We start from the raw sequence: 19498 nt of genomic DNA on the forward strand, positions 1-19498 counted from the left end.
CATGTTGCTATATCAATGTTTTATTCTGTAAAAGAATTTTTCATTCTCTTTTTCTTTTTTTCTTTAGCAAAATATAGGTATAAAAATGCATATGGCTAACTTAGATTGAGAAATAAATATCTAAAAATACAACATGGAGCAGAAAACAAGCGCAATGGAAACAAACCCAGATAGTTTCATTTGCCACAGCGTAGTGATTATCTAGACTTTGACATATATAAGACAACAAGTAAGAATAAATACTTGCAAGTGATTTCTGTTTGTCTAGTGTTCACAGCTTCTTCATGGTGAAAGTGAGATTTTTTCAGGGAGTGTAAATGGATTATCAGAGGTAACTTCACCTTGTGTAACATTATTGTGATGACAGAGAAAAGGGCTGAAGTTTGTAGCACTGTTTAATTCTGTACCCCCCATGTCATGGTGCGGGTGAGGTGTCAGCAGGAGGCGGCTGGAAGCCGTAAGGTCGGGCTCAAGGGGTGGATGTGCAGGCATTGGGTCTGCCTGGTGGACCAAGCCCCTCTCCACAACTGGTGACTCCTTTACTTGTTCCTCTGAGCTGCAGGTTTTGTGGTTGGGTGCTGAAAGACAACTCCAGTGAGCCCAGTATGTGGCTGGCTCCCAGGGAGAGGCCGGCACGGAGCCCAGCGGAGCCGCGTCAGGCCCAAGCTGCAGCTGCTGGAGCCGCAGCCGGAATGCCAAATGTTCCAGTGCTGCTCCCACAAAGTCAGGCCCAGGAGAAGAGTCAGCTGGCTTGTTTCAGAGCCCTGTCAGGTCCCACCAGCTTCTGCCTTGTCCCTATTTTCCACTGCTTTGGGGCTGGGGAATATTAAGCCTTTGTTTTCCCATGTACCACAGGCCCAGCACAGGGGCAGTCAGCATTTTGCCTTTGGGAAACCACACTGGGTGCTGTCTTCAGGAAGTGTTTTTGGTTGTTCTGTGGTGAATCCCCCTTTGGGGGTAAAACACTCTTTTGTACACTTTTATTAATATTGTTGTAGTTACTGCCATTTTTTCAGTAAATTGTGGTTCTGTTTTATAATCTCTCCCAGTGTTTCCTCCACTAGCAGAAGGAGGCAGCAGATAGGGGACAGCTTGAAGGGCTTTAATTTTCCTGCTGGGTTTTAAAGCAAAATAAACTTTTAACAAATTAAAGTTGAGGTAGCAAATTTTGGCTAAGGGACAGAATTTGTGAAATGTAAAGTAGAACAACACTCTTCTTTTAACTGAAATAAAAGCATTTTTGTTGTTTATTTTCTATAGGTGTGATTGACCTGGGGGAACTCTTTCAGCTGCCATTGTCTTAATCTGGAAACTGTTTCTGCATCAATTGATAAATGTGGATTTTCTTAGATTAGAATAATAGTGTTTCTATCCCTTAGTGTTTAGCTTTTGACCTGATACTTTATTTTTAGCTGTTAATGGAAACTAGGCAACAGCAACTTATATGTGGGAATGTTAACATTTGAGTGTGCTTAAGAAAGAGAAGCAGGAGCTTCAGAGAGCTTGGGAAGTACTGGGGGATTTGACACTGGAAACTGAACAGCTGCAGGCTTGGTGGTTAAAATGACAGCAGTGGGAGGTGACAAGGTGTGTTTTGAGAAGACACCGATAGATGTGAACAGAACACAGGTAGGGCCATAGTAGCAGAAAACACACAACTGTGAACTTCCAAAGTACTTGGCATAATCGTGTACTGATCAGCAGTTATTGGTGTTGGTGGCAGGGAGTTGCTCTGGGTGCGGTTTTTTTGTTTGAGATTTGTTTTAGAGTGTACTGCAATTGAGTACTAGATCCTTTTTCCCCTACAAGAAGTAAGTGCTCTGTCGTCCCAGTGGCAGAGCTTTGAGAGGAAAGGAATTGGATGATATATTCTTCCCCTTTAGTTTACAGGTCTGCAATCAAAAAACTTGTTTACTGTTATTTGTGTCTGCCAGCACAAATGCCAAGTGTATTGAAAGATCCTCTGGCTCCTCACTTGGATGTATTGCTGCATGCTAGTGAACTTCCTCTGAGTAGACCAGCGGCTCTGTGTTCTTGGTTCCTATTCAGTCTCTGATAAATGGACAAAGAAATACCTTGACTAATTTTATAATAATAGGTATGTTCTGTAGAGCAGAAGTTTGTGCTTGGAGGGAGTTTAAAGGGAGCTGAAGTGATGTCCCCAGTGTTCTCAGCCTGTTCACAAGGCTTTGTATGTCATGTTATATTACCTCTGAGCTGGAAGATAGTAAAACAAAATCCATTAGGACAAGACCTAGCATTATCTCAACTGCCTTACATATAAAAAGATAGATGAAGATTATCATTCTTCTGATAGAGAAAGCCACATGTCCATTCCCCCTCAAATTCCTGCGGCTTTATAAACAAATATTTGTGTTTATTCTTTGATAAAGCAGCCATAGAAAAAAGGCTGAGGCATTAGATTGCATAAGCCTAATGGTTGGAATATGGGATCCTCAGGCTGCTCACTGCTTTCTGGCCTCAGAGTGTTCCCTTTCAAGTCTATTAAAAGCTACCTAAAAAGACTTCTAAAAGCTTTTGAAACTGCTGGATTTTATTTTATTTTTTGGTTTGTTTGGAAGTAGCACTGCTTCTTTACCTCCAGTGCATCTGGTTAGCCATCAAGAGTGCTTGGTGTTCTTTCATTGTGGTATAGAAGGGTATATTTTTCTACTCCCTAAGATGGTTTCCCACCTTTTTTAGTGGTGTTTTTTTTTTATGGCTATTTTTATTTTAACTTCACTTGCTAGAACTGTGGTTGTGTTTTAATAGTGGTTTTCAGTAAACTTTCAGACTCCTTCTCTCCAGTTTGGGTTAACAGATAAGCTCTTATTCAGCTGCATAATGTAAAATAAAAGGAGAACATTGTTAATTATGAATGACTAAGCTTATTAGCTATGTCCAGACAAATATTGCAGAATTCTGGTGCCCTTCTCAAGGGTAAGTTTGAGATAGCTGTGAGCTGCCAGGTTTACTTTGTGTAGACTATTCCCAGCTCTCAATAAATAAGAATACATTTTGAATTTTTATGCAACTGTATGTGAACTTATGTACAAATAAGGAATTCTGGATTCAGTGGAGTGTGGAGTGGCTCATTAGTGGAGTGTGGAATAACACAACATACTCTAATTGATGGCCAACTTATATATAATTTTTTCTTTCCAATTCTTTTCCTTCCTCCCTCTGTTTAATGCAGTTTGACCTCATGAATTCACCACATGGAATGGGGAATTAAGTATGTTGTCTTGGTTGTGCCTGAAGCCCTAACTGTTGTTAGCCTGGAGTAATCAATAGTAAGGCCCTCCAATATTCAAATCCTTTTGGAGGTCATCAGTGATCTTGCTGGTTGCTTTGTCTTTAAGGCCATTGAAACAGAAGCAAGTCTGTATGCACCTTTGCTTGTATTGTGTTTGTGCAGAAAGAAAAATGAAATTAAAGAAGCTGAATGTGTAGAATAATAACATTACAAGCTTTCATTGGTAAATCCATAAAGAAAATAGCAAATTCAGTCTTTGTGTAGACTAAAAAATTACGCTACTATTGACTTACATGCAAAAGGAAACATTCGTGTGGTACCTAATGGGTTCTGAAGTTTTATGAAATAATATTTTGGTGTTTTTTTTAGTTTTCAGGTAGCTGAAGCTATCAGTTTAATCGGTTGTGAATTACAGCTCCCATGACCCAGATGACATCTGTACCTTACCTCCCATACTCCCCATTCCCCTTGGATGGCATGTTCTGCAACTGATGATCTCTGTATTGTGTTTTAATAGCATTAATATTTAGTTTTCTTTTTAAGTCCTGGCAGTGAAGCAGAAGGTTCTGATTAAGTGTAATCCAAGACAATACTGTGTTTCAAAATAGTCATATTGATTGCAACAGCTGATACTACTTTTCCCTTAAACAAAGGGAGCAGTTAATTTTCCTACTAATTTGGAGTTAAATGCCTTAATCTTTGCAACTTGAGTTTCTTTCATATCTGAATGATATAAACAATGTGTTTCTAGCCAAGACAGTTCATTACAGCTTATAATGGGAAAGTTTAATACATTTTTGGCCTGCGATACAGTAATCAAGTCTGACAAACCTGTAAGCCTCTGTAGTGCTTCAGTGGCTTCTACTGATTTTTGGCCAAATAAGAATTCAAACCTAAGAAGTCTTAATTTTTAACTGTAACTGAAATGTTTTTGTGTTCTTTCAAGGGTAATTTATTGGCTTTGATCCTATATTGTGTGCCCAAGAATAAAAACATGGGCATAATAAGATTATCTGATATGTAAGGGACATGAAAAGATATGGATTAAAATAGGTTGCTGTTTCATAGGCATTACATGGATGCTTCTGTTTTTTTCAGTGATTTGATATTGGCTAATGGAAAATGTTAAGCATATTTCCTTCTTTTCTTTTTATATAAGTTTCTGACAGGAAATCTGTAGCTAAATATCAGTTTATGCTTTCCATCTGTTCATGTATAATAGTGTCTTATAAAGCAGTCCAAATTGCTGCCCAATAGAAATGTCCTATAGCAGGAGATAGGCTTTCAAGTGATTGTTACACATACTAATTATTTTCTTAAGTGAGTACTTTATATAATTTTGAAGACACAGAACTCATATTAAGGACAGCTTCCTTGATGCAAAAATTACCACTAATTAGCAAAGCTAGTGCCTCATCTTTTTAGTGACAGTATTTTTTAAAAGAAAGGTTTGCATAGCTGTACTACTATGGTAAAATAAGAAAATAAAATCCATCCTTAGATTCAGGTAAGCAATAGAAAAAAGAAAATTGCTGAAATGTTTCTTCGTCACAAACTTCTGTGACCTCTGCAGTGTGTTTCTCAGCTAGTGAGGACTAGATTAAAAAGCATTTGTAACAGAAATAATTTTAATTCTAAGAACTCAGGTGATTTAGACTAATTGATAAAACTGTTAAAACTCTGGCTTTTGAAAGATGTGTGTCAGCATATGTTTTGCTCTGAAGATTTGCACCCTTCCCAGCTGGGAAGAAGGACTTGGTAATGGGAACCATGTGTTCCTGTGTGGTGAGAAAACAAGACAGTAAATTAAAAACCTTACCTGTTTTAGTCATCACATCAGTCTTGGTTTTTGCACAGCTGACTGTAAATCATTGCAGGGGAGTTGGACTACATGACCTGACCTTTAAAGGCCCCTTCCAACCCAGACTATTCTGTGATAAATGGTAAATTGTTATTTTTCTTTATAAACTTGGCAATCAAGTTACCTTAAAATACCTGTACTGCCTGAGCTTCCTGCTTTCACCTGTAATGATAATCTGAATAATAAAATCGACATGACAGATATTTTAATATTTATCAGTGTAGGACTACTTTAAGGACAGCGGTACTGTATGTTAAATGAGCCAGGATGCTGTCAGTGACTTCCAAATGTCCTGAGAAGGTTCCAAACCTTCTCAGCGGCTGAAGATGTGTCTCAGAGGCAGAACTGTGCTCAGCCTAGTCAGGTTTAGCTTTGTAATAGCCTAAATCATTATTATCAAGAGCTCTCACTTCCTGAAAACAATGTGTTTGAGATCCATGGTGAATTCCCTTCCACCAAGACAGTTTGTTGCAGTTGTTTTAGTGGTATGAATGTGAAGTTCTGTGGGTTTTTGCAGATCAGATATCAATTCAGAACTGTTCTCAGTGGCTAAGCTGATTTCCTGTGTTTTGCCTCCCGTGGCTGTGTGCTTTGCACAGGGTGACCCTTCACAGAGGAGCTGGGAGTGCTCCATCTCAACTCCACAAGTTGGAACCAGTCACGTCTGTAGTCATGAGGGAGCGTGCCTCTATCATTTTGGAAAATTAAAGCCATTGGATTCAACTGCTTTTTTGATGAATATACTGGATGAGTTCGTATCTGGGCTGAAAGCCGGGATTGTTCTGAAATGCTTATATGCACAGCAGATGTGCAGAGCCAGCCAGTCTGACTCCCACGGCTCGGCTGGGGCAGACAGCGCCGTTCAGCTCGTGTCAATGAGCCGGGCGCAGTCACAGCGCTGGGCAGCCTCCCCTGATCTCACAGACGGCTGCCCTGCTCTCGTGTGCTGCACCTTCTCCTCCTCCGAGAGGAGCAGCGTGAAACTGCTCTGCTCCTGCTGTGTTCAGAGGCCTCTCAGGCACTGCCACCTTCTCCTCCTCCAAGAGGAGCAGCGTGAAACTCCTCTGCTCCTGCCATGTTCAGAGGCATGATTTAAAAACAACACCTCACAATACCTAAACCAACTCCTTTCCCCCCTCTGAGCAGCTGGAAGGCACAAAAGCAGACCAGTGCTTTTTCATTCAACAGGAAATGTTGTATTTGGAAATAAAACTTACTCTGTACAATTGCAAATGCAGTTTTTAGAAGTCAGTATGTTACAGAAGTTGTACCTCAGCTGAAGAACAGGTTAAAATATAAAATAGTTCATGGAGCATACAAAATTACTGAAGTTCCAGATACTTTTTAAGTGCCACATGTAAAGTCAAGTGAAATTTCTACTACCTGTTGTAGTTGCATTCTTGTGACATTGACTACAGAGAGGGGCATTTTCCATAGCCTCTGATATAAATGGTTGCTTTTTTAACCGAATTACCATTGGGACAGTATGTTCACATTTGGAAACACAGAAGGGAGGACAGAATAATCTCTTTTAAATTTGACATAGTTCTGCTGAAAAAACAGCTATACATATATACTGCAGTACAGCCCTGTATCTTGAGAGTTCTGTTATCTTCTCAGTTGGACATAGGCTAGTAGTGTACAGAAATGTGAAGTCCTTATCTACAACAATTTACATACAGGATTTCCTTTTGATGAGAAGTGACCCATTTTCTCATTGATAGTTTGATGTATGAAACGTAGTGAGAATTTTTGCCTTGAGTTGATTTCAATCCTACATGTTGATGTCAGCCCAAGATATCCTTGCCTTCCTGAGAAGATGATAAGTTGGTATGAACTAGGTGTCAGAAGAGGTGTGAAAATATTTTGAGGTCGCTGTTTGAAAATTAAGAGAAGTTACTTTAATCTAGGAACGTAGAAATAATAAGACTTCTGAAATTATTTTAATATGAGCAAGGGAGGTTGGTGTTTACAACTTACTTACAGCCATGATGTTTCTGCCTTTTTAAGGATAAACTGTGAGTTGGAAAAGAAGATAAAAATGATGAAGTAGACGTAGAACAGTAACTGAAGAGCTGAAGGATGAGAGTATGCACATTTTTAGTGTTTACTCATCCTGGAGCTTCCTTTGCACTGTGTTATACTATAGAGGACTACTGCCTCTTGCCTTTCCCTCTGTCTTTTCTGCCCAAACCTGTGTATGAATTGTTGTTACCGTAGGATGTCTTCTGAGTACTGTTGTCACATGGGTAGTTCCCTCTTTAACCACTGCAGTTAAATTTGCTGAGTATCATGAGTCAAAGTTCAATTTATTTTATTTCCATTTATTTATTTTTAAACTTTATTTTATTCCTTATGTAACAGTGTTGCCAGAGAGTCCGTATCATGGCAAAGAAGTCCTTTTCAAGTTTCCCTCTGCTCACTCAATCTGAAGAGCAACTTCACAATTCAACAGGTATCTGGAAGGTGGTGTGTCATCAGAATTCACCAGTGGTATTTTTTGCTTTGAAGTATCCCACATAAATAATGCATTTCTTATAAAAAACTGTATCAATCAGTATACCTCCCACAGAACTTTATAGTAGTGCTTTAGTAGTGCTTTTGTAGCCCCACCCCCTAGTAATCTTGGATTAAAATATATTTCTGATTTAAAATTCTGAAGTAGTAACTTCCATTTCGTATAGCAGAAGGCAAGACTTGTGTGTTTTTTTGGTAGATGCTTTATTTGAATTACCAACAAATATATATATATATCCTTACAATATATATCCTTACATGGTTGCAGCTTGTTAACATAAAAATGAACTTTGGAACCTTACTATTCATATATGCAGAAATAGTAATTGAGGTTTATGGAATTTGAGGATGGAGACTTAATGCAACAGCAAGGAAAATTTAAATTCTATATATGAAAGCCATTGATGGTTACTGGAGACTTAAACCAAAAGCACCTCAGGAGAATTTGGGTTCATGAATGGAGATGTGAAGAACAGAGAGGAAATGTTTTAGATTAATTCAGTAGTTTTCATACTGGCATAGAAAGGAAGTGTTATGGCTGTACAGCTTCTCTGGGGAAAGCTGAGTTCGGACCAATACCTGCACCTCTGGTGAGGGCACAGAGTTCTCAATGTCACAGCATCTTTAGGAACTCAGGCTGTGAAGTTTCCACAAAGCTTTTCTTCAAAACAGAGTTTTAGCATTGCTATTCATAGCTGTGCTGACTGTGTAATATTTCTTTAAAATCAAGTTAAAATATCATCAGTGCCTCGGCATTGACAGTTCAAAACACTTCCGTTCTCAATGGCAGCAAAAGGATTATTGCCTTATAGAGCTCTGCAGGTTTCAGCCTTATTAGAAATGGGTTAATGCTGGATTTTAGCCTATTGACTATTGTTGGAAGCAGATTACTTTGCTTGTATAAAATAAAATCGGACAACTGAAAGTCTTAATGTCTGCAAAAGATAATCTGACCAAATATGTGGGTGTTCCTAGTGTTTGGTTTGGAGTGGTTTGTTTTTTTTTTTTTCTCAAGACCAGTCAATTCTTTGCATACTGTGCAATTCTGACTGCTAACGAAACAATATGTAAAGCTAAATCAACTTTCTTGTCATAAAATGAGTATTTTAATGAATTTGAAATACCAAAAGAGAATCTTGATTCCTCTTTTTCTCTGAACTTACTTGGAGAATTCTTCTTGACTTTTATTTCAGTTGCATTGCCTTACCCAGCATAACATTCTGCAGTTCTGACTTTTAGTAAGTTCAGTGATGATATGTCTTCTGATAATGAATAATTATGCTGTATTATGCTCAGGAAGCATTGGTAGAAATTGAAGAATACAAATCTATTGTATCCCTTGCTGCTGTGGGACCAAAGCACTGAGCAGGGGGCTGGAATTGCTTTTAGCTTATTGTAACAGCTATCTGAGAGGCAGTTGAAGGAATTGTTTGCCCTTCTGTTCTGGACAAATTTTCATCAAATAGTCCTTCTTGTTCAAAAAAGGGTTTGGGAGAAGACCAGAATATTTCTCATGCATGTAGGAAAAGAATTCTTTTTAATTAAAAAACTTAATCCAATCTAAATCAGGATTAACACCAAGAGGCTTTCAATGAGCCAGCTGGCTCTCCTACCAGAGGGAAGTTTTTTGTACAAAACCACCTTACTGTACACATCACTAGCTTGGACTGTTTCTGTGTCTACAAAGAATGAGGAGCTCCATATCACTGACATTAAATGAGGTCAAGCTCTTGCTTGTATAAGTTTGATTTTGCTAATCAATGTCTGCTGCAAAGAGATTTATAGTAGTGATGTTGATATGCAACTATTTGAAATATGATTGCCACTGTTTCTTAGCATGGAGAAGATGGTTGTGGAAGGTTTGCATTAGCTGCTAGTTGTGTCACAAATGTTCTATAATGTGTGGTTGCAAACGCGTATTGAGGATTTCTTGTGGACTTCATGGAAGTCCAGCTGAACTTCCAGAGTAGGGCCAGGGAGGGTATGTGTTGAGAGGACTTCTCTGTAATGTTCCCTCTATAGACTCCTTGAGTCCACTGAGCCTCTCTCTACTCCTTTGAATCCTCTGAAAGTCAAAGGGAAGGGCTCCCCTTAAAGCAGGTGATTATTTTATTCATAAAGGAACCAGGTTGATACTGCTTGTATTCCTAGTTCTGCCTGAGAATAGTTTGGACTTAGTTGTGAAGAGGGGAAGGATACAGCAAGAAGAGTTTTTCAGAGATAATTAAAAAGTCTTAATTTAGTGTTTATTGTAATTCTAGCAATTAAAAATAGGGGGGCTTTTTTACTTTCACTTACTTAAAATGGCTTTGATGTTCCTGAAATGTAATTTTTAAGTGGTCTATATCTTGTTAGAGCTTATCTTTATTCATGCTTATCTTTTTGATCTCCATTGCAGATGAGGTCTTTAGGCTGCAAACCTTAGATTGGAAAAAAAGATAAAGCAGTACTTTTTATCTATGTTGATATTTTAGCTACATGAAGTAGGAAATATCTTGATTAACAATTCACATTTTTGAGGGAAAAATAAAACTTACTTCTGATTTATGTATAAAGCAACCAGGGTATAGATTTAAATTAAAGTTCTTAAATGAAGCTAAGACCAAGATAAATGGTTTCCATAAAGAAAACAAAAAAATATAATCAAGAGCTTGTCTAATCAGTATTTTGAAAATGTAATTAAAATTAATTCTGTAATGACTTAACAACCGTGGGGCTCATGCAGCACGCAGGCTCATTTCTGGTTTTTAAAACTTCTTTCAAAACTCCTGTTTTACACAAACTCCTATAACAACATTAAGGTTAGAAATCATGTTTATCACTGTAAATGCTTAATCTATACATAGCCAATGTCAATGAAGCAAATATCACGCTCTGTCTGTTGGTGCTACACAGAGTTCTTGTAGGGTTATTCTTGGTACTCTAACTTCCTAAGATTCCTAGTAAAATATTTAGCTCTTCTACCTTAACCACGTCAGCTGTACTGATCAGAAGGCAGTGCTGTTTGCTGTCTTCCCTTTTTTGGCTGTTAGACCAGATGGCAATAGCTTGTTTTCCAGATTAGGTTAGTTTAGCCAAGAAGTGTGAAGACAAGCAGAGATATAGTGCAATATGTTGCAAATAACAGTATATTTTAGCAATTGGTTTTATTAAACCTGATGGTGACTTACTAGAATACAGTGTTGTCCTTACCTTTAGGTCTTTCAATGATTTTAACAGATAGTTTTGAGATTCTTTTTGCATTTTTGCTAGTCAATACCCTTTTTAAAAAGTAAATTGTTATATGGCTGCAGAAGGCTCATGTAATAATATAAATAACAAATATATATAAATAAAGCGCCAGTCTCCAGGCCGCCTTACTAAATAGAGTCAGACACTCTATATTGATCTTGCTTTTCTTCCCTATTTGAGTTGGATTTTTCTTGAAGGAGTGACATGCATATTTGTATAGTGGAATGCTTGTGACAACTGTATGTGTGTAGAAAACAGTTCCATTAAATTTTCTTGCTAACACTGGAGACCTGCATTAAGATATTAAGGCACTACAAATAGGAGCAAACCCTGCTGTTATATACTCAGCCAAGGTTTATTATTTAGAGAACAAATCCCTGGTTTGCAACTTTTTTTTTTTTCTCTTATCATAGTCACAGTGCTTCATAACAGTTTACTGACAGTTTTGGTGTTCTGAAAAGCCACAAACCTTTTCCTCTTGTGATTAGATCCTTCTCTGTACAGCCGTTTACTTGTCCTAACGAAACAAGAAATTGCAAGTGATTGGGAAAAAACAAAGATGAATGGTAACTGTTGTTTTTGCTCTCATGCTAATTCATCAACTTGAAGTCAATACTTGGGTCAAGCAAAACAGATAAATCTGAAGTTGGAAAGCTTATGGAAGTGCTTGGCATATGCTTATTTTTAAATATACTAATACATCATGGTGCCTAAACATTCTGCTTCTGTAGATTTTTACCTGACTTTATAGTTAGCATTATGTGCAGTATTCAGGAGTCATAGCAGTGATACTGTAGTTAGAGCTGAAGGTATGTTTTAAGTATGCATCTTTTGTTTTAAGGCATTTACAAATGTTTGAAAATTTCATATTTGGTGGAATTAAGTCTTCTATTTTTTTCCGTTTTATTGGTTGCTGTTTTACCAAAGTATTTGCTATAAGCCATATTATTTCTGGGAAAAACTATGCTTGTTGGGGTACCTAAACTTTGATTTATATATGCAATTCATCTGATACCTAACTTCCCTGGGATTTTGTCTAGTTTTGCAATTCCTGGGAGAATTTGAGATGTAGGCTCTTACCTGTCCTACATATTACTAAAGAGACAGGTTGATTTAATAGTACATCCATGGTATTCCTGGTCTTAAATTCAAAAAGTGCCACAACATAGTCTTTATTTAAGATATTTTGCACAGTGAAATGCTGGAAGAAAAATATATAAGGCTGTATGTTAACTGTGGTCTTAAGGAAAAAAAAATAAAGGAAGCAAGTATTTGGTCAGACCCTTATCTTTCTTCCTTAACAAAATTTGCAGTAAAATGAGAAATGCAGGCTCTGATGTTCAAATCAGGTTCGATGTCCATGTGGGATGGTGATTTCATTTTTGTCTTTTAGTTTAAAATCAAAGCCTTAACAGTATTATTCGCTAACCAGTATGCTTCTACTTGCATGTTCAAAATAAAGTCCTGGAAAAAATGCTGTCTTGAAATAAAGTGACAGATATCAAATGCCAGTGGAACTGTACCAGGCTCTTCAGAATTGCTACTTCTGATTTTCAGGCAGCTGCTGCATTAGTTTTCAGTTAACAATCTCAGTGCCTGCTTGGTTGTCTGTGTTGGGATTTCTGAGGGGGGTTATTTTTTCTTTTAACTAGCTCCAGAGAGCATTTGTTGGAGTTTAAAGTTCAGAGTTTGAAAACAATTCTCTTCTGTCTTGACAGTTCTGAAGTGCAGGACAGTCTTTTCCTTCTGTTCTGAAAGTGCATTAACTACTACAAAAGAAAATATTTTGGCAATATTAGTGACATCTGCTTGGTCACTAAACTACTGGGGTTTATTACAAAATACCTTTAATACCTATTTCTTTTCATGCATTACTGGGAAACAAACAAGTTGGGATAAAATGTGTGGAATTAGTCAAAAGAAATTTTTGCCACTAAGGCAGCTGAATTCTTAAAAGGGGAAGAAAACATGGGGTTTTGCCCTGACTGAAAAAATTGAAAATTACTTTTCTGGCATTATTTTGAGCTTTGTACTCTGTTTCCATCCTGGATTGTGCTTTGCATGTGATCTTTGCTTGCTATAGGTCAGAACTGGGCTCAGAGCACATATGTGCTAAGGCTGTCCTGAATTTGAAGACTTTTTAAAGGTAAATGTTAAATTAAAGCAGGTATTTCATAGGCTGATTAAGACAGCTAGACTTGCAAATGAGACCAACAGTCTTTTTTGTCTAAAATGCAAATAACTAAAATACCTTAAGGGTTAAGATGTTTTTAATTAGGAAAGTTGTTCTGAACTACACAAATAAATATCTACGAAAAGAAGAAAGCAAAAGGTGTTACTCTCTTAACCAGAAAAAGTTACAGCTACTGCATTAGGCATTCAGTGTCATTCCCTGAATGGTATCGTTATTTAACAAATTTTCTGAAGCTGTGAAGTGGTTGGAGGTAGTGTGTGTGAGGGGCTGGGAATGCAATAGGACCATCTACCCTCTGTCTAAGGGCCGGGGGCTGCTGCTTCAGTACAAGTGTTCTTGCTGTGTGACTGAAAAAAATTAAATTAAATTACATTTTTGTTTCTTAGAAATCTTTTTTATTATTTTTGCCCACAAATAGATGTTGGTCTTTAATTAATGAAGTTTCTAGATGGTTCTGCTCTTAGTAGGACTTAAAACTAGAGCAGATTAGAGTTGTTATTTATAAAAGTCTTTCAAAAAGTTGGTATGTTACTCGTATCTTGCACAAATCTAACTTTTAGGCACTTTTTATTAATTCAGTCTAAATTTTTCTTCAGATTTAATTGGATATAGTGACACAAGTCCTCCATGGCCATAAATTGTCACAGCACCATTGATTCTTTCTCTTCTTCTCTGCATCCCTGAAGTATTGGTATCTACATACAGCACTCTGGTTGTAAGTCGTGTGCTGCTGAACAGCTCCCAGGGGATGCACATTTCAGTGACAGATGAAGGCTGTGTGTGTATGGTGGGTGTTGAAAATGATTCAGAACATTAACTTTGCTACAGAATTATGATTCGGTTTTTATGCTGTTGTTCAGTTTCCATCCTTCATCAGAGGAGGATGAAGTCCATAATGAGTAGGTTTGCAGTCCTGCTCGGGTTCAGTATTAAGGCCCATCGTGTTTAAGGCAGCTTTTGGGCAGGGAAACAGCTTGAGAGCTGCTCAGTGCCTCAGGCTACCAGCTGCTTGCCTAATTGGCCTGGGAGCACAGTGAGAGGAAAGCTGAGACACCAAGTCAGCTGGCTTCAGTGTTGGTCCCAACTCGAAGAAACCTGCTCATTGGTGTAACGTGGCATCCAGCAGTACAGGTATACAGCAACAGCTTGCTCAGGGCTGCTGCTGTCGAGACCAGCACTCCAGTGCCTTCACATCAAGCCAGTGTGACTGAAGTTGGGGAATGCACATAGTTTTCTTCTGTTGGGCAACACTTGAAGGCTGCTGAGCTAAAATTTATTTTAAGACTGTGTCTTTCCTCATGTGAGTGGGAGCTTTCACGATGAAGCGTGGCAGGCATATAAGACACGTTGAAGAGAGAGCCTAAATAATATCTGTAGATACATACAGAAGGAAAATAGATGTAGAGGACAAAAACATAGTTTGGGAAAGTGGAGCAGTATGCTCTAAATTATTCTCCCAGTTACTTGAACTTGATTTTGACAGCCAGCAAGGCTCTAAATGTGTCTTTCATCAAGAATGGTAAGTTGGAGGGTAAAGAAGAATTTCTGATTTTGATAGATTTCTTTGTTCAGAAATCCCAGGAGGTTCTTATGCTTCTGTGAAAAATGTGAGGAATTTGAAATGTTTGGTTTTGTTAATCTTTAAGTTGTTAAAATCCATGACACACTATTTTCTTTGAGAAGATTTTGTGTGCAGTTATACAGTTAACAGTTGGATATTAAGTTAATGCTAATAAGCTTGTTTTACCTAAGACATTTATCTGTTCGAATGTGCAAGGAATGTAGACTAATAACTGCTTATGATCCCAGTCATTTGTTTCTATAATTATTTAAATATTGTTCCTTTGGGTGATTTGTTTCTGTAATTATGTAAATATGTTTCAGCTGGATTTTCAAATATTTTCAGAAGCACATATGAGTCCACTGCATTTTCACAGGTGATTTTATTAGTTGAGATCCTTGGCCTGTCCATTTCTTTGGAAGTGTTTCTTGTTAGTAACTTTTGAGCTTGTTGAGAAACTGCTTTGACTTGAAAGGGCAGTGACCTTGAAGTGATGGCACAAGGATGAAATGCTCCTATTCATGTTTCTGCTGAAGGAGAAGACATAACTTGTCCATTATATGTTATTTCCTGGTAGCGTGTGACTGACAAATCAGTTTGTTGCTAGCCATGATATTTTGTGGTTTATTGCTACAAGAGGATGGCTCAAGAAAAGTCAGTCATGCCAAGAGGCTGTTACGGAAATAGGATGAAGGTGGATTTAGAAGAATAGATAGACTGAGAGTGATAAAACAAACTTGTTCTGCTGTTTACAAAGCAGCTACTTCAGCCAGCTAAGGACTTTCTGCAAGTAATTCATCTGCTGGTAAATAATCAGTTCAGCAACTGTTATTACACTGATCATATTGGTGCTGCCTGTGTGCAGACTGTCCTTGAAGTTGATGAAAGTTTGCTTGCAGGACAACTGCAGATGACAGAACAGACCAAGGGTATAGCAGTTATGTTGTGTATTACAGTGAAATTAAACAAACAATAATGAAAAAGTGTGAGACAGAATATCTTATGCCTTAAAATTATCCTGTATTACAGTTTTATGAAAACCTGTCTTGTATTCAGAGGTATCACTTATTTAAATGCTGCATATCTTTTTAAATGGGTGTAGTTATGTAATGTGAAATTAAGAGTGTATGATATTAACCCTTTTTAAACATTTGGTTCTTAATGATTTTGCATAGATGTTTTTCCTTCAACATGAAGTTTAAATTAAATGCAGTGAAAACAATGAGACTGTAGGGCATTTTGTCCACTTGGTCTTTGAGAGGAAAGAAACTACCCATCCTGATTTTTGAAATTTTTTAAAAATTGTTTTCAGTGAAACAAGTACAACCTTATGTAGACAGGTTCTTGTCATCAAAGTTATATTTGCTGTCATCAAAGGAGATTTTTGGTAAACACAGTATATTTAGTAAATACTCCTCCCTATCTTTCACACATAAAATGTCTTTAAATCATACATTGCATTTTCTGCCATATTTCTAAAAACATATAAGTGTTGTTCATTTTTCAGCCATTACAGGGCTTCTACTTCCAAAATTATTTAAATGTTATAGAAGATCAAATGAAGTAGTTAATCAAATGCCCATTAACTCCTCAAATCCTCTCACTTCTGATTACACAGGTATCCCAAAGACTGTGCTCAGTTGCATGTTACCATTACTGGACCCCTCCCCTCTACAAATAATAAATCAACTAACATTATCAATAAATAAAGTTGATATGCATAATTTTAAGAGTTAAACTGACTTTTCAGTAAGTATCAGAAGAGCTTCCTGACTTCACGGGAAAAACTGCCAACTATTTGTGACTGGGAAAAAATGTGCACTTTTACAAAACTTTCAATTCTTATTACTGTGTTACTCATGGACTGGAATGAAATAGGCCCTTGGGATGGCTGACCAGGTTAGACATTTCCAGATGCTTCCTCTGATTCTCACTTCAACTTCCTTGCACTTGGGCAGTTTATATCCTTCACTTCATTTCAGCTTGTTTTTTTACTACTGCATTTATTTCAAAAAGATTATTTCAGTGCTTCATCCTTAGGATCAGTTTTTGCTTTAGTTTGAAATTTAAAGCCTCCTTTTTTTCATAATAGGACTGTGTTCATACTTCAGGCTTGTGAAGGATTTGCTCCTTATCTGAGTTCTCGCTTTCCCCCGGCCATGGGAAGCTGAAGGTGGTTGGATGCAATAGCCTTTCTGCTAATTGCATCCAATCATGCAGCTTTTATATCTTATGCATGGTCTTTAAAGTGCCCTTATCACACTAATTCTTGAATAATCAAGGTTTAAAATACCTCATTAGAGGAATACTTCTCATCAGTTGTCTTGCAAATCATGTCTCTCTCACAAATGTTTTTCTCTTCCATGTAAAAGAGGAATCTCTGTGCCAGCCAGCCTCAGCAGCCCTGGGGTTCTGTGTAGCAATGATTCAAATCTAGCTTAGATCTACTACTCTGGTGTAGAAAATACCAATTAAATGTGTTTCATTTCAGCCTCTCTAGGTGGTATTCAGCATCCATGTAGCCTTGGGCAGCCACGTGGTAAACCATGTTCCCTACCAAATGCTTCCTCTAATCTGTTACTGGCAGGAAGGGGAGAGTTGCCAGCCCCATTATTTTTTTGTAGCCATCTTCAGAGATAAAACTTGAGTCTGTTGCCTCATCTCTTTCCAAAATAGGACCTTTGCCAGCATTGATGGGAGAGGTAGCAAATGAGAAAGGAAGGAGCAAAAACTGTGATTGATGTAGTGGGGAGCAACAGATGTCATGTGGAAAATTGAGATATACTCAATAAGCATTTCCTACAAACATTTTCATACTGATGTAACTTAGTTATGGGGTGTGAGATATGAGCATATGAGAGAGTGAGTGAGTTTAAGCTTTGAAGCATTTCAGACAGATGGAAGTTTGTGGTTTAAGACAATTTACATGGAATTACAGGGTAGGCTATTCACAGCTTGATGATTCTGCTTTAAAAGAGATTTTATATTATAATTAAAGAGATTTGGTGAAAGAGAATAGAAAGAGCTGGGCTAAAGAATCAAGGAAAGTAAAGGTCAAGAGCTGCTGCTGCTGTTAAAAGCATGTCATCCATGGAGAGCCATACTCTGTAAAAGAGCATAATACAGAGAATTACAGGTCACTCTTGTGATATCAACTTCAGCTTACACTGTTGACAAATGCAGATTTCTTTGAATACATTATTAAAGGCAGTATCCCCATATATGAGTGAGAAAAAGACATCTGTATCACAAATTGTATTAAAGTACATCCTTATCTGGAACAGAAAAAAACCCTGAGTCTCAATCAGCACGGGGTATTTGATATTCCACAGCATAAAAAAAGAAAAAAGCTGTAATACTGTGAGTTTTATTTTCCAAATAAGCTTTTAGCACTTGAAGCAATATTCAATTACTCTGAGTATTGCCCTTTGTCTAAAAGGAAAGATGGGTTATTTGCAAAGTACTCACTCTGCTAAAATGTGTTGCTCATAGCTTGCCTTTCCATGTTTCTTTCTTTTTGATGTATTTGATATATTTCAGTACTCAGAGATCACTCACCTTAGTGTTACCTGTTTTGTAAGCACCTCTTGCTTCTATTCTTGTCAAACTTCAAATTAATAAAACTAACTGAATTTTTGCAACCCCATTTATTGCAATGCTTTACTCTTGGGGTTTTTATCAATTGAAATAAAAACTCAGTGGTTTCATCTGAATGACAATGCTTCTGCACAGTCAGTTGACTATGGTCTCTGGTGTTAGTATTTCTACTATTTCTTACATTCTTCAATTGCTTGATTTATTTCTTCCATTATAATTTTTAACTAGGAGTATTGTAGAAATTATGTGAGATATTTCAGGGATATCACCATTTTCATAGTGCATTATAGACTTTCCTTTAGAGATGATGACTCTAAAGACAGTGACATCAGTGTGAGTTGTGGACTATGGTCTGTGTTCCCTAAGCATATTGTTTTCTAGGTTTTCTGCTCTGTGTTGGACTATCTTTCATTCATTTTTATTGATGAAGTTTTGTTCAGATATGTGAGAAATACATAGTACAGGAAGTGTTTCCTTTATTGCTGAGGAGTTCCTGCATTTCACCAGATTGTGTTCTAAGGTTTGAACTTCTGAATTGGTGACACTTATGTTGAAATTTTGTATTTTCCTTCCTTAACAGAAAGGGCTATTGCAAGGCATGAAGTCAGAGAAATAGAGCAACGTCATACAGTAGATGGTCCCCGACAAGATGTGACACTGGATGAAGAAGATGATGTGGTGATTATTTACAACAGAGTACCCAAGACTGCCAGCACATCCTTCACAAATATTGCCTATGATCTGTGTGCGAAGAACAAATACCATGTTTTACATATCAATACAACCAAAAATAATCCTGTTATGTCTCTACAAGATCAGGTAAGCTGCTGAATTTGGGATGTCTTAATGAAACAAGGGAAGAGCACAGGAAAAAAGTTTGCTATTGTAAGCTTGGGCAATCTGATGTATTTGGCATTCTTGTCACATTTTCCAATGTAAATGAAATCTAATGTTTTCATATTTTCTTTGTAGAGAATTAATATTGTTTCTTAATAGGTTTAGGTTTTTGCTTGGCTACTGGAGGTGGTAAGTGTCTGTTTATTGGACAAAAACAAAACTAAAAAGGGGCATGACTGGGGTAGAAATGACCTTTGTTGTTATAACTGTTTTGGCTGTGTAATACAACTTGCCTGTCATCTCCATCTGCAGTGAATGCAGTCTTAGGCAGTTTGTTCTCTGAGTAATGTAGGCACTGTGCCATGCTGTCAGGGCTAGACTTGTGTCTTTGGTACTGGGGCTGGTTAGGTCTCACAGGTGATAAAAAACATACAGAAAAGTGCT

At 37.4% G+C, this 19498-nt stretch overlaps 1 protein-coding gene across 1 annotated transcript in view; it reads left to right on the forward strand.

Moving 5' to 3' along the window:
• The window catches only part of HS2ST1 (heparan sulfate 2-O-sulfotransferase 1), a 78187-nt gene that overhangs the window by 37271 nt on the left and 21418 nt on the right, over positions 1-19498 (forward strand). The window contains exon 2 of the mRNA XM_083867129.1: positions 18798-19036. Coding sequence (XP_083723255.1) covers positions 18798-19036 — 239 coding nt within the window. The remainder of the gene's footprint in view (positions 1-18797; positions 19037-19498) is intronic.

Source organism: Zosterops lateralis (genome assembly GCF_965231275.1).
Source record: "Zosterops lateralis genome assembly, chromosome: 9".
Taxonomy (NCBI): domain Eukaryota; kingdom Metazoa; phylum Chordata; class Aves; order Passeriformes; family Zosteropidae; genus Zosterops; species Zosterops lateralis.